This window comes from Cervus canadensis, chromosome 32, assembly GCF_019320065.1.
Source record: "Cervus canadensis isolate Bull #8, Minnesota chromosome 32, ASM1932006v1, whole genome shotgun sequence".
Lineage (NCBI taxonomy): Eukaryota > Metazoa > Chordata > Mammalia > Artiodactyla > Cervidae > Cervus > Cervus canadensis.
The window spans coordinates 27241260-27256849 of NC_057417.1; the positions used below are offsets into that span (position 1 = coordinate 27241260).

Consider the following 15590-nt stretch of genomic DNA (forward strand, 5'->3'; position numbering starts at 1 on the left):
GGAAGAGTTGTCATAATGATTACTATCTACTATGATCCCCACTTTACAACCAAAAATTTGAGGTGTAGAGAAGTTAGCTAGCCCAAGTTCTCATGGTTCGCGAGCTGCCCACCCAGGCTGTCTTACTTCTAGCCACTTTTTACTGTGCAGGTAGAGCTTCCCTGCTAGCTCAGTTGGTAAAGAATCCACCTGCAATGCAGGAGACCCCAGGTCGATTCCGGTGTCAGGAAGATGCCCTGGAGAAGGGAAAGGCTACCCACTCCAGTATTCTTGGGCTTCCCTGGTGGCACAGACCGTAAAGAATGCACCTGTAATGCGGGAGACCTGGATTCGATCCCTGGGTTGGGAAGATCCCCTGGAGGAGGGCATGGCAACCCACTCCAGTATTCTTGCCTGGAGAATCCCATGGACAGGGGAGCCTGGTGGGCTGCAGTCTATGGGTCACAAAGAGTCAGACACGACTGAGTGACTAAGCGCAGCACTGTCACAGCAGGTGACAGAGGTACCCAGCCTTTAGGTGTTACTTGCTGCTGCAGACAGAGGCTTATAGGCTCTCAGAAAGGTCAATACCTGGGAGTTTCTGCTCTGCTGCTTTCACTCACTCATCCTGACGGAAAGGTCCCCAGAGGACATCCCCTTGACCCTGTGTCCCCCTCTAGATGCCACCTTCCCTTAAGAGAGTCGTGTACACCTGCCTTTTCCCCCTCTTCCCCTCCCACTTGCCTCCAGACCCTGCCTTTGGACTCCTCCTCCCTCCCTACTTTTACCCCAGCCTCATCCCTGCCCTGAATCTGCTCTTTCCAAGGTCACTTGGCTCCCTCACTGCCAAATCCAACAACCATTTTGCAGTGCCCCCAGGGCCTTTGGACCTCTTTCTTAAAAAAAAAAAAAAATTTTTTTTTTTTAAATTTATTTGGCTACGCTGGGTCTTAGTTGCCACACGTGGAATCTTTAGTTGCAGCATGTGAGATCTAGTTCCCTGACCAAGGATTGAACCTGGGCCCCCTGCATTGGCAGTGTAGACTTGACCCCTGAACCAGCAGGGAAGTCCCCTGGACCTCCTTCTTGAATCACTCTTTTCCTGCAAATCCAGGCTCTCCTTTCTCCCCGCTGGCAGTGACTCCCAGGCCCTGCCGTGGGAGCCTTTCCCCCCAGCCCCACCCCTGGTCCCTTCCTCAGCCCACTTCCCTTCTCACTCTATGGCAAGCTCCGGGCCCTGCCATTGCAGGGCTTCCTCTCCTGTATTTGCGCTGCTCTCGCTCAGAGCCGCACCCTGACCTCCCCGTCCACAGCTCCGTTAACCCGGACGGAGCCAAAACAGAGCCCAGTGTTCCCGAGACTGCAACTCACAGGCTCCCCCTCTAACCTGGACCTTCCCATGCTCCCCAAGCCCAGGAAGGGCACTGCCGTCCAGACACTTGTGCCCTCGGAAAACAGTCGTCTTCAGCTCTTCCCCACTCCCCACTGCCCTCTGGTGTGTTACCAAGGCCTGGCCAGTTTGCTGCAGGAAAATGGGGCACAAGGAGATGGTCATGTGCCAGGCTTGGGTGAGCCTCTGGGTCAGACCACCAAGTGAGCGTCCTTGGCTTTGCACGGGGAAAGAATTCAACAGCGGCCCCGGTAAAGTGAAAGTAGGCTTATTGAGAGAGGTACACATTCCATCTGGAGTAGAAAATGGCAACCACTCCAGTATTCTTCCCTGAAAACTCCCATGGACAGAGAAGCCTGGTGGGCTACAGTCCACCAGATAGAGCACGCACGCATGCGCACATTCCCTAGACAGCATGCGGTGGGATGCATGAGCCACCACCAGCCAGCATGAGCCTGGCTCATGAGCCTCAGAAGGTGAGAGCGGCCTCAGGGCAGGGGTCAAGTGGGAAAATGAGAGCTCCCCGGAATCTGGGGGGTTCGTTTTTATGGGCTGGGTAATTCCACAGGCTAACAAGTGGGAGGGTTACTCCAACTGTTTCGGGGGAAGGGGTGGAGATTTCCAGAAATTGGACTACCCGCCCACTTCGTGGCTTGGGTGAGTCTGTCATGTAGCATATGCGAACCTATCTCAATGAGCGAGCTGTACTGTGAGGCTCCAGGTCCACTGGAAGTTAGTTAAATCTTCTGCCATCTCGAGTCTAGTTGGTTCTAACCAGTTTTTGTTGTATCCTCAGTGGCTATGCCATCTTTTTAATGGCTGTGCCCTGCCCCCTTCCCTCTTGTCTCTAGTCGATCTTATAAGTATCCATCGCCATGGCCACAGCCCTGGTCTGACAAACATCACTTTTACACGTAGACCCCTGCATTAGCCTCTGGTATCCCTTGCAGTTAGAACTCCAACTTAAATGTACATGTGAATAAGCTGGGCCTTTTCAAAATCTTCTTGAGCAGGTCTAGTCCAGGCCCATTATATCAGAATATCTGGCTGTGGGAAGGAGACATAAGCATTTTTTTTTTAAAGTGATTCCAATATGTATTCAAGGTTAAGAACCACTGTAATGGAGACTGTGAGCAGCAAATAACCTACGTCTGGGGCTCAAGTTAATCTAAATCATTGGTTCTTACACATCAGTGGGCATCAGAATCACCTAATAAGCTCGTTAAAATACAAATTGCTGGGACTTGCCTTGTGGTCCAGTGGTGAAGACTCCACAGTCCCAATGTAGGGGGTCCTTTCTGGGTTTGATTCCTGGTCGGGGAACTAGATCCCACATGCCACAGAAAAGAAGATCCCATATATGGTGACTAAGATTCAGCACAGCTAAATAAATAAATAAAAATAAGTATTAAAAAAGTAAACAGCTTGCAGGGCCCCCATCTCTGAAGTGTCTGAGTCAGCAGACGGGGTGGGGGGTTGGGGGGGTGAAGTCTAAGAATCTGCATTTCTAATGATGCTGGTCCAGGGCCCACACATTGAGAACCACTACTTAAATGATGAGGAAATGTATCATTTTACCGGACAGAGAGGCCTGGGGTAGGGAGCGAGGCACCAAGCAAGACCAGGTGGATCTTCAATTGCAAAATGAAGCTGGGCTTCCATTGCTTCTCTGGCTCTTGCTCGCCTCTGATGAGACCAGGTTTCTAGCAGATGTTAATTTAAAATCATTGGTTAATGACTGACCCTGTTACCCCTTCAACCATACCTTTGCTCATGCCTTACTTTCCCTCCTAGAATTCCCTTTTATCCTGTTTCACCTGTTCTAAATGCCCACCCTTGAAGGTACAGCTGAATTTCACTGCCCTTCTGAACCCATCAGCTGATCTCCCTCCCTGATCTGCCCAGTTTTCCCCCATTCTGCTTTGTGTCACCAGTTGTTCTTCTGAGGGTTGGTTTCAGATTCCAGCTGGGCTGTAGGACACTTGGGGGTAAAAACAAGGCCATTACCACAGCCCCGTGGCAAGGTCAGATGGATAAGGATCTCGGGGTATAGCAGACCCTAGTAGGACTCTGGGTTTGAATCCTGGCTTCCTTGTTAACGTGGGGTAAGTCACTTGACCAGAGCCTAGGGTTTTTTGGGGGTCTGGTTAAAGTTATTTCATAGCATCATCTGTCTTAAAGGATCAACTGAGTTCATGATGTCAAAGAATCCTGTACTCTCAACTGAACCAGAGCCCTATTCCTGCTTCTCCTTGTCCCCCACATCGATAGATTAGTGTCACAGACCTGCATGTGTCCCCAGGTTCACTTTTCATCTGTGTCACCTATGGAAAATCACTTAGTGAGCATCTCCTAGAGCATCAGTCCCCTAATCTGTGGGATGGGAATATGAGAAGATTCGAAGAACTGCAAGCTCCTGGATCAACAAATGGCATCGGCAAAATGCTTGGTGAATGAAATTCTTAAAAGTACCACGTTGTAAAAAAAAAAAAAAAAGTACCACGTTGTCTCTAGGTGGTGGAGAAAGTGGTTCAGGACTGGGCCTTCGGTTCTAAACAGCAAATTAAGGAGGAAAGGCCCCAGAATGCTCTGGACACCCCACTTCTGGCCCTCCCCACCCCACTGCCCACAGCTGAGTCAATGCCAGTCTCCCCTTCTCCCCCTCACCAAGGACAAAAGGGAAGGAAGTGAGGCCACTTCATTTGCTCTGAGTGGATCTGTTTCCTCACCCGAGGTTGTGGGTGAGTCTGTCTGTCCTCTAGTCTCTGCAGCAGCCTCTGTGCTCCGAGGGTCCTTCTAGAGCCAGAGGGCCCACACTGCCAGGAGAGGCTCCCTGGTGGCCAGGAAAACGTTTGAATCTGGCAGCGCTCACTCTGGTACTTCCACTTGTTCTGGGTTGTGGGAGTGGGAGGCCCATGGAGCACCTTTGTTTCTGGGAACATTCCCTCTACAGTAAGTGGGTCTGGTCTATCATTAGTCTTTCAGAATATCTCTTTTTTTTTGGTGACTAAATTCTGCCAACTTCCTGATTTTTGATATTGCACTATAGTTATGTTGCCATTGAGGGAACCTGGGGGAAGAGTCCATGGACTTTCCTGTTCTTTTTTTTTTTTTTCCCCAACTCCTTTTGAATCTATAATTCAAAATTTAAAGTGTGTTGTTAAAAATATTTTCAGGGACTTCCCTGGTGGTCCAGTGGCTAAGATTCCACACTCCTAATGAAGGGGGCCTGGGTTCGATCCCTGGTCAGGGAACTAGATCCCACATGGTGCAATTAAAGATCCCCCATGCTGCAAATAAGACATGGAACAGCCAAATTAAAAAAAAAAAATCTTTTCAGCTTCCTTCCTACCATCAGGCCACCCCCAAGTCCGGGCTCTTATCACCTCCATCTTGGACTCTTGCAACCGCCTCTTGGCTTTCCTTTGGTCTTGACACACACTAGTCCATCCATAGAATCTCCAAGATACCAATTTTGATCTATCTCACCCTGAAATGACTAGCAGAGGCTACTGTTCGCTGGGCTGAACTAGCACTCAAGGCCCTCAAACACTTTTGCAATCTTCTTGTTTAGTTGCCGAGTTGTGTCGGACTCTTTTGCAACCCCACAGACTGTAGCCCGCCAGACTCCTCTGTCCATGGGATTTCCCAGGGCAAGAATACTGAAGTGGATTGCCATTTCCTTCTCCAGGGGATCTTACCGACCAAGGGATCAAACCTGCATCTCCTGCATTGGCAGGCAGATCCTTTACCACTGAGCCACCTGGGAAGCTTCCAATTTTACCTGCTACTTTTTTTTTCTTGCCTGCACTGCCTGGTTTGCCAGATCTTAGTTACCAGACCAGGGATCCAACCCACGACCCCTGCGATGGAAATGTGAAGTCTTAACCCCCGGCCTGCCAGGGAATTCCCTTACCGGCTTTTTATTTTACTCATACCCTGCCTCCACAAAGCATCCTCCTGCTCAAGTCTTTGCTGAGGCTGTCCCACCCCCTAATTCCAGAACTACCCTTTCCCTTCTCCATTAACAGTAAAAATCCACCTGAATTTCCCAATACTAAGACGTTCCCACCTGTTGAACGGGAGTAATAATCGGACCCTTGCCTCCTTGAAAGGATCCAGTGTGATGACGGCTGGAATAATGCCGTTACTAACGATTATCAGTAAAGTAGTCAAGGGAAGGCCTGAGCCTGGACTACTTGGACTACATTTCTTGCCCCGCAACGCTTCCGCGATCACACAGCCTCAATGGCCAGGCCCCGCCCTTCCGGGGGCCCAAAGATCATGGCCCCGCCCCTGGAGACTCAACGACTACCAGGCCACGCCCCTCGGACTTGACAGCGACCAGGCCACGCCCCTCGGGATGCACCAACGGCCGGGCCCCGCCCCGCGTGCGTGCGCGTCCCCGCGGAGACGTGCAGGCGTCCGCCAGGCCAGAGGCTGAGGTGGCAGTGGCCCTGCCGACATGGAGCTCCCGCAGATGCCGGAGCTGATGGGCCTGTCGCTGTTTCTAGGGCTGCTGGCCCTCGTGGCGACGGCGGCGGTAGCGCGGGGGTGGCTGCGCGCGGAGGAGGAGACGAACGGCCGGTCCGCCGGTGAGTGTGGCGGGGACGGTTAGGGGCGACCCGCGAGACCTCGCTCCCCGGCCTCCTCGGGGGTCCGACCCACCATTCCGGCCTGTGGGCTGTCAGTGACCCGCTCTTGCCGCCTCATTTTCTCCTCTATGACACGAGTTTCGCTTCCCGAGAGTAGGGGCCGCCTTGCCCAGCCCGTCCCGTCCCTTTGGGACGATCTGTTAGAACCTGGGTCCCGCGCGGCTGTGTGCTTTCTCCGTGGCCGAAACCAAGCCACCTTCCCTCGGAGCACAGCTGAGAGGCCGCTCGGAAACTCTCCCGCGCGCTCCTTGTTCGTTATTTTATGAAAACGGGGAGGAAGGGACAGAGACATCCATTATGAACGCTCTGGTCTACCGACAAACAGCATTTATTGAATACTTACTATCTCCTGTAGGCTTTGGGGAGTCCAATGTCGGGTAAAGAACATCTGAAAATGTAAGTGAAAAATATAGTGTCGTGGGTTTCATAGATCAGTATTAGAATACTAGTACTCCCACGGGTGGGAGTGGTCAGCCCCGCTTTTGTCGGTGGCGGGCGGGGGTCAAGTAAAGAACGCTGAAGGTGGGGTCTTCAAGGATCTGTGTAATGGTTTGCCAGAACGGCCAAGAGAAGGAGAATACTCCTGGCAATAGCAACGTGCACGAAGCCGAGGAGTCCTGAAACAGCGTTTGGTTTGACTGTGATGTGAGAGGAGAGGAGTGGGCTTGTTAAGACAAGGCTAAGAGGCAAGCAGAGGGCAGATTTGCCTTTGTAACAGTAGCCTCCGGAGTTTTCTTCCTGTAAGAATTGAGCATCTGTAGCGATCTGACACATGCCCGCTTTGCACCTGTCCTGATTCTCAATCAAATTAGCTATTTTATACAAAAATGACTGGCACCCTTTTCAGCACAGGGAACATGCTTAACACATGTTGACTACCTCTCATTGCCGGGTTCTCTCTGGGATTCCCTCTGAGCCTTTTTTAGTGCTTGTTTTGGGTACTGTGCTTGTCATTTTGTATATATTATCTCACCCAATTCTCAACTTTTCTTTTAGAAAAGCCAAGGCCCAGAGCAATTAAGTAACTTAACCTGACACCAGCGTCAGCAGCTTCTGTAGTGCACATTGTCCCTCACTTAGAAAGGTCTGATTAAGAATCTGCTCTCCACTGGGCTTTCTGTGAACCCACTGAGCCCGCCTGCCCAGAGAGGGCACCTTCTCTAATGTGCAGTGAGGTGCTATGTAGTTATGTTACAGACACTAATAGCAAGCAGCCTCCCCAGGATCACTCAGTGATACATAGTCCACACCCAGGTCTGATTCCAAAGCTTCTGTTTTTTTTTCCCCTGTATCCCTCTCTCTTCTCGAGGACAGGGTCATCTCTTGTGCCTCTCCACTCAATGCCCGGCCAGTCATCGTTGGTCACTGAGTGCTCACTGAGCCAGTAAATGGATGGTTGACCTGGCCCTTCCTTATAGGCCAAAAAGCAAACGGATGCCCATCTGACAAGTCCTTGAAATCCAAGAAGCAGAAACCGCAACAGCGGATTCGCAAGGAGAAGCCTCAGCAACACAACTTCACCCACCGCCTTCTGGCTGCAGCATTGAAGGTACACGGGTACCCAGGCACCGCACGTATATATAAAGACTCACGGCCCCGCAGACTTCTCCTTTGTAGGATTCTGTGCATGTTACAGACTCCTCTGCCTCTGACCCAGATCAGGGGGGACGCCCTGTCCCATCTCTTCTCCTGACATCCCATCAGCAGCTTGCTGTTGATCTAAGCAACAGGGCCCCTGAGTCATGGTTGCACGGGTTTCCGCATTTGCCCAGGGGGTTCCCGTTCATACTTGCTGCTGCCCTTGCCCTAGAGCCACAGTGGGAACATAACTTGCATGGACTTCAGCAGCAATGGCAAGTACCTGGCTACCTGTGCAGATGACCGTACCGTCCGCATCTGGAGCACAAAGGACTTCCTGCAGCGGGAGCACCGCAGCATGAGAGCCAACGTGGAGCTGGATCATGCCATCCTGGTGCGCTTCAGCCCTGACTGCAGGTGGGACAGGATGGAGCCCCAGGTGTGCCTGCAGAAGCCCTGACCCAGGCCTCGGTCCTTCCCATGCCTGGTTTGGGATAGTGAGGGAGCGACCCAGGGTCTTCCTTGTGGTGGCAGAAGGGAACATCCAGATAGCTTGAACACTGAGGCCCCCTGGAGGGTTATGCAGCTACCTAACAAGGAAGTAGAGTGGGGAAAATCTGTTGCTATTTGGGAAGTACCAAAGCCGACTGATTTCCAGATTAGTCTTGGAAGCTCTCATGGTTTTCTAAACCCTAGAGAGAAGCTAAAGGAGCCAGAACTATGAGAGTCCTAACCTCCTAAGGAGTTTTACAAGACTCTGAATTAAGGGTTGTGAGGCTGGACTCTAGGTCCTGAAAGGAGATCTTGATTTTCCTTAAAGCCTGTCTATCATAGGACCTCACACAGACAGGTCTCCGTGTCTGAAGGAGTGAGAGACTTGTCTACTCCCTGTTTGTAGAGCATTCATTGTCTGGCTGGCCAATGGAGACACCCTCCGTATCTTCAAGATGATGAAACGAGAAGATGGGGGCTATACTTTCACAGCCACCCCGGAGGACTTTCCTAAAAAGCACAAGGCACCCATTGTCAACATTGGCATCGCTGACACAGGTGAGAGGCATTCAGAGGATGGAGCTTGCCCCAGGCAAGAGGGAATGGACTGTTATATTCACTGAAGGAGTGAATGCAGCCTGAGAGGTATGCTCAGCTCTGGTGTGACCAAAGGGACCTTGTCTGGACTTGCCTGGAGTCCTGGGAGCCACAGCAAGTCCCCAGGAGAGGCAGATAATCACCATAGTCTTCAGTCATATCCTTATCTGTGGCGACCCTTGGTGCGGGAGGGCAGCATGATATGAAGGGCAGCAGAGGCCTTCATAAGTCAGTTGATCAGGTCATTTTCCTCAGCTCATGTTACGCCCGCTCACCCCCAGGGAAGTTCATCATGACTGCTTCCAGTGACACGACCATCCTCATTTGGAATCTGAAAGGCCAGGTGCTGTCCACCATCAACACCAACCACATGAACAATACATATGCTGCTATATCCCCTTGTAGCAGGTAAGGAAGAGGGGACTCTGGCATCGGATGTGGGCCGAGGTTGGAGCTGGGGGCTAGGGTGGAGAGAGAGTAGAGAGCCAACTTCGAGTAGCAGAAGGAGCAAGCATGTGAAATCAGGACACCTAGATTCAAGTCCTTAGTTTCTACTTCCTCATTTAAAGCATATAAAGGGTTGGGGCGGGGGTCCTATGTATCTTATAGCTGTGAGGATGAACTGGGGTCATGTATAAAAGCACTTTTAAAAGACAGTGTTATTTAGATACATGATTATGAACCCTCTCAGGAAAGGGGTTTAGTGGATCTGCAGAAAAAACTGCCCTTAAAATTAAGTTTTAAAGGAACCTGGGTTGTCTGGCAGGTTTGTAGCCTCGTGTGGCTTCACCCCAGATGTAAAAGTTTGGGAAGTCTGCTTTGGGAAGAAAGGGGACTTCCAGGAGGTTGTGCGAGCATTTGAACTGAAGGGCCACTCTGCAGCCGTGCACTTCTTCGCTTTCTCCAATGACTCCCGGAGGTGAGCGAATCCTCTCTGATTTCTTACCAGTTTCTTACCAAGACTCCCAGCCCCTCTTGTCAACCAGGGGTCTCCAGCCATTCTCTGCAGCAGCTGTGCGGTGGGTGGGTTTTCCTGCCCTCAGCAGGAAGTAGACATAGCAGTGGAATTGGCTTCCCAGCTAGCGTCCCCAAGTGCTGTCCCAGCGCCCTCCCATCCAGGGTGTGTGAGGCTAGAGCCCTGACTTTCCATGCTGCAGGATGGCCTCTGTCTCCAAGGACGGCACGTGGAAACTGTGGGACACAGACGTGGAATACAAGAAGCAGCAGGACCCCTACTTGCTGAGGACAGGCCGCTTTGAAGAAGCGAGCACCGTGATGTGCCGCCTGGCGCTCTCCCCTGATGCCCAGGTCTTGGCCTTGGCCAGTGGCAGCAGTATTCATCTCTACAACACGCGGCGGGGTGAGAAGGAGGAGAGCTTCGAGCAGGTCCACGGGGAGTGTATCAGTGACTTGTCCTTTGACATCACTGGCCGGCTTCTGGCCTCCTGTGGGGACCGGGCAGTGCGGCTCTTCCACAACACGCCTGGCTACCGGGCAGTGGTGGAGGAAATGCAGGCCCTCCTGAAGCGAGCCTCCAACGAAAGCACCCGCCAGAGGCTTCAGCAGCAGCTGACGCAGGCCCAGGAGGCCCTGAAGAACCTGGGGGCCTTGAAGAAATGACTCTGGGAGGAGGGACAGTAGGAAGGATCTGACCTGCTGCTGCCTCCACTGCTGCCCTTTCTCCGGTACTCCCCAGCTGGAAGCCTTTTGAAAGGAGTGTCCTGATTTTCCTAATGGCAGCTTCTCTCTCCTTGTCCCCATTGAAACTATTCCGGCCTACTCAGATCTCTCTCCTTGCTGGTGGTGACTCCTGGCCTACTTGACGACCTCCCAGGCTAATGACCAAGGTGCTTTTCTTTTTCCTGGGCCCAAGGGGTGGAGTCTGTCTTCATCAAGCACTGAGGAGAGTGGTAATTAGAAGAGAGAGAGCACATGGTCTTTGACCTTGGGGCAACACACCCTGCTATCCAAAGGAGCTTGTAATTATGGAGGCAAAACCCAGGGAAGACCTGAGTGCTAATCAGCAGTCTTGCAGGGGTGGCAGACAGATTCCTTCCTATTCCAGAACTGGGGAGTGGCTCAGGGAAAGGCTGATCTTAACCCAGGCAAAGCGCCTAACTTCATCCAGAAGTAATTACGGGATTTCATCCTGTGCCTCAGTTTTCTTATTTGTCAAATGGAGAATAATTATCTTTTGACCTCCTTCCTAGATTTGGAAGAAAAGTGGAAAAGAGTCATAAACTGTTATCTGTTGTCCAATATCATTTATTAACTACTGCGTAAACCTGGGACTCAAATAGGGCAGTTTGAATCTCTTGGGAAAGCTAAGTTTCTGGGATTTGATTGATTGTACATTTCATATCTGCTTCTGCTTTACGTTGGGTAGAGGAATCACAGAATCCCAAGATAGGGCTTTTCTCTTCCAGGAGGTTATATCCTGCTTGAGGAGAACTTCTTTTCAGTTCATCCAGCATTTGAGTGCCTATTCTGTGCCCAGCATAGCATGGACACTGGAGATGAATGTGAATAAGACATGATTTCTGCCATCGAAGATGGCTGGTGGAAGAGAGGTACACATGTCTGTGAAGTGTTTTTTGTTAGTTTACTCACAGCTGGAGAAGGCTGTTGTAAAAGTCAAGGCAAGAGAGAGGACTGAATCAGGACAGAGGCAGTGGCGTTGAAGGGATAGATTGAATAGATTGGCTATTTAGAAGTTCCCATTTTTGGACTTTGAGGACTGCTTGGATGGGAGAGGTAAGGGAAATGAGGAATCTAGGAAGACTTGAGCCTCAGCAAAATTTATCCAAGATAAATTCTTCCCTCTCCCTAAAACTTGGACCTCCCCTAATCACCCCCAGCTCAAATAAACATGTGAACAAATCACAGCCTTGGAGTTATCCTCAGTTACTCCCTTTTCTTCACTCCCTCTGCCCTACTGCACGACTACCATCCACTCCAGCAGAAAATGCTTTGGGTTCCATGGCAGTAAATCCTGAATCTGTTACTTCTCTCCATCTCTTCTGATACCATCCTGGTCCTAGCCACTGTCACCTAAAGGGCCACGATAATGTAGCTTCCTCATTGGCCTTCCTGCTTCCTGGCTTGCCTCATTAAGTCACTCTTGTACATAGCAGGGTGATCTCTAAATATAAAGCAGATCACATCATTCCCAAGTTAAAACCCTCTCAAGACTCCCCATCGCACTCGGAATAAAATCCAAAATTCTCACCGTAGCGTACAAGGCCCTGTGTAATCCGGTTTCTTCCTCTTTCTGTAGCCTTGCTACCACTCTCCCAGCCGTGCCATGCCTCCAACCAGGCCACGTTATTTCCAGCTTCAGAGGGGACTTGTGCCTCTGTTCTTCCCTCTGCTTAGAAGCATTTTTCCCTTCTCTTGGCAGGCTTGCATTACTTAATGCTATCTGAAATTATCTTGTTTGGATATTTGTTGGCTTCAGGGGTGTCAGGTGGGTAATAGAAGTAGGTGAATTGGGCCACAGTTGTCTGGGTGAAAGACAGTAGGAAAAGGTGGGAACTGAAGTCACCTCTAGAGGGCCTGGGTCAGGGGCAGGGGTGGCTGCGACTTAATATTCAGGAATCCAGCAGAAGTTGCCCGTTTCAGAGAAGCCAGAAGTTGGCAATTTATTATAAAAAGGAAAACGTAAGCACTGTAGGAACCAAACAACGCTAATGGCAGGGTGCAGCCCAGCAGTCTCTCATTGGCAGCCTGGGGACTGTTCATTAAGCCACTGGAATGTGACAGGAGTCCTTGTCTGATTTGCTGTGTATCCCACACACAGTACCTGGAATAGAGTAAGCGCTCAATAAATGTTGAACTGGAACCAGGGTAGCTAACAGAAATCTCAGTACCCTCTGTGTACTGTGGTTTTGTGTTCCCAGTTAGCACTGTGGTTTGATGTTCCGGAGAACAGACTTAGGACTGGTAATGCTGTGCACCTGGGTCCTGGTGACACTGTGCTCTCTGACTGTCAGAAGAATGAGACTAAAACTCTTCGCACTTCTGCTTGGCTCTGGCTTTACTCTCATCACTTATCCAGGAGGGGCAGTGATCACAGAATGTTGAGTTACTGAAGTCAGAAGTCTTTGGTTCCAGTTTCGGCTGGGCACTTATTGAACCCACACATCACTTCACTTCTCTGAGTTTGTTTCCTCATCTGTAAAATGGGAATAAATCCGGCCCTGCATGCCTTGCCAGGGTTATGAATTTCTAATAAAATGAATGAAAACACTAGAAGAGTCATTACAGAGATGTCCCGGGGAAAGAAAACAGCTCCTCTCACTAAAGATGAGACTGCTTCCCTTGTCAGCCTGGCAAAAGTTACCTGGATATTCATGTAGCCCAGAGGCCACTATGTTTTTTTGATAAAAAATCCTTGTGTGTGAAGGCAGTGTTAATACTTTAATATTACTATTTCAATTTCTGTGGGTTTGAAAGTTTTCAGAATAACAATTTGGGGAAATTAAAAAATGGTGTATAGATTATTTTTATCAGTCATTAAAAATAAAAAATACTTAAAGCACAAAAGTGCACGTCTGAAGGTCTGTTGATAGTCTTCATCAATTTCAATTAAGGTAATAAGACTTATCTTTAAAAGATGTTCTATAATTGGAGATTATAGCAGGTAAGTAGGAAACACCTACTGTTGTGATGAATTATCAGTGATGATATGTGATATCATAGACCCAACAGTGCCCCAAATTGGCCACGTGTCTAGAAATTTAATAATTTGGGATTCATGTTCTCTACAAAATTCCAGAAATATGAGTCTTCCAGGTGAGCATGACTTGATTTCAGCACACAGCTCTTGAGACTGAGGCCCACTGATGACACAGGTTGGTACTGCAGAATCAGCCACAGAAACTGAAAGCATGATTCATAAACACAAACCTAGGAACGCCTTGTGAGACTGTGACTGTATGAAGCTTTATTTCTTCAAGCTTCCAATTCTGATCCCAGAGTTCAGGGCAGTAGGAAAATGAGTGTGATCTCCAGTTGCTTTCTATTCAGTAGACATACCCAATCTAAGTGTATTTGCATTTTCTTGTTCACCGTTGATAGTGGCTCACATTGAGTGCTAAGCCTTCAATCCCTACCATCTCACTATTGTTTCTGCCTGAGGAAACAACCCTATCTTAGTGTTTATCTGGTGAACTACCACCTCCCCAAATCTTTATCTGTACAATTTATAGAGGATAAGCCTTGACCCTCCATGAAAGGTGAAAGTGTTAGTCACTCAGTCATGTCCAACTCTTTGCAACCCCATGGACTGCAGCACACCAGGCTCCTCTGTCCATGGAATTCTCCAGGCAAGAATGGTAGGCATATAACCAATCAGCAGACTCCTGGACTTTGCTGGACTTTAGAAAAAACTGAAAATATGTTTAGTTTTCTGCTAGAATTGCTTAATAAGTAGAACGTAAAGTTGTTAACTGTGTAGTCCTGCCCAAGAATGAAGCCAACACAGGAAAGCAGCCAAAGAGACCTCAGGCTGAGGATGCTTCTTGTTTCAGCTGCTGGATCCAGACACCTGAGGTTGCCAGCACTGGACAACCAAGTTACTAAGAGCCAAGAAAGTCCTGTGTATGACTGTCAATTTGAATTGGGATACTCTTGAAACTGAGAGAGCCTTGACATCAATATTATTAGGGAGTCTAATTGCCCAACACACATAACCTATAAAAGGCTTGCCCAGACCTTTGAGTTTAGGCCTATCTAGGAACTCACAATAAATACATTCACACAATAAAATACATTCCTTTAACCAACGTGTGTAAAGCCAGAGACAAGAATACAGATGGAGACCCACATGCTGTGCAAGTCTTACTATCTGTTATAAATTAAGGTGTGCTCCAATATGTGCTGTTCTCCTCCCTTGATACAGCGTCCTGGAAGGCCATGTTCAAATTCAGAATTCTCACTTAGGTCTGTGCCACAGTGTGTTGTCAAAGGTGACCATCCCATGATCAAGGCCGCTCTCCTTTTCCCACCGGGTTCTTTTCCACACTGCAAGGGACACCCCAGCCCACACCTCATATGCCGTCATATCCCTGTGAGACAAACACCCGCCCCTTGGCCACCAACCACTTAGGCCTCAGGCTGTGCACCAGGGCAGTGCCACCTCTGTGAGGGTGGACCCAGGGGAGAGGCTCGTACAAGCCCCTGAAGCAGGCTTGCGTCTGTCTGGACAGGGAAGCCGGGGTCTGGTGAATGGGATGGTGACCGCTTGCACCAGGTGGTCACATCTCCCTGGTCTTGCAACTATGCCTCGTGGGGAGGGCATGGCAGGGCAGGGCCAGGATGGGTCCCTCTGGAGGAGTCGTCTTGCCCACATCTGACACTGTTAACCATTCTGTTGACCACACTTCATCTTTTCCCTGCAATTTCAAGTTCACTAAGCTAAACTTCTCAACACATCAGACATGAAAAACAGTATTTTATTGTGAGTTCCTGGATGTTCAGCCAGGTATGTATCAGAATTTTTCTTTTTTTTTTTTTTTTTAATGGTCACTCCACATGGCATGTGGGATCTTAGTTCCCCAACCAGTGATCGGACCCACACCCCCTGCATTGGAAACTCAGTCTTAACCACTGGACTGCCAGGGAAGTCCCAAGGGGAGACTTTTTTTTAAAGAGAAGTATGTCATCAGAGGGCATTTGTGCAGGCTTTGGGGAATAGTTGGCAGTTGCTCATTTTGACCACTCTCTTAAATAAAGCATCAATGGGAGGAAGGTGGGGAATGTAGGGTCAGGTGGACAAACGTGAGTGGGAATCAGGAGGATCACTGGGTCTTCAGAGCAGGGAAGGCCCGAGGAAGGTGGTGACTGGCAGGGTGGGCTGGAGGAGAGCAGGGCGCAGGAGGCTAACACTGCTGGGAGGA

General features: G+C 49.7%; 1 protein-coding gene across 3 annotated transcripts; it reads left to right on the forward strand.

The window, feature by feature from the left end:
* The first annotated feature begins 5777 nt into the window (after positions 1-5777).
* On the forward strand, positions 5778-13236 carry TBL2 (transducin beta like 2). Of its 3 annotated transcripts, none has more exons than XM_043455970.1 (7): positions 5778-5964; positions 7443-7573; positions 7835-8019; positions 8501-8652; positions 8973-9099; positions 9458-9610; positions 9849-13236. In XM_043455970.1, the coding sequence occupies exons 1-7, from the start codon at positions 5835-5837 to the stop codon at positions 10309-10311; spliced, it is 1341 nt and encodes a 446-aa protein (XP_043311905.1). In that variant the 5' UTR covers positions 5778-5834; the 3' UTR covers positions 10312-13236. The 3 variants fall into 3 exon arrangements, with proteins under 3 accessions (XP_043311905.1, XP_043311906.1, XP_043311907.1); XM_043455971.1 differs by having other exon boundaries at positions 5827-5964; positions 7339-7573; XM_043455972.1 differs by lacking the exons at positions 5778-5964; positions 7443-7573 and having other exon boundaries at positions 7859-7996.
* The last annotated feature ends 2354 nt before the right edge of the window (positions 13237-15590 follow it).

Coding starts and splice junctions, on each gene's coding strand:
- TBL2 (XM_043455970.1), top strand. CDS start 5,835: ATGGAGCTCCCGCAGATGCCGGAGCTGATGGGCCTGTCGCTGTTTCTA. Junction 9,100..9,457: donor GCTATATCCCCTTGTAGCAG/GTAAGGAAGAGG, acceptor GTTGTCTGGCAG/GTTTGTAGCCTCGTGTGGCT. Junction 9,611..9,848: donor TTCTCCAATGACTCCCGGAG/GTGAGCGAATCC, acceptor TCCATGCTGCAG/GATGGCCTCTGTCTCCAAGG.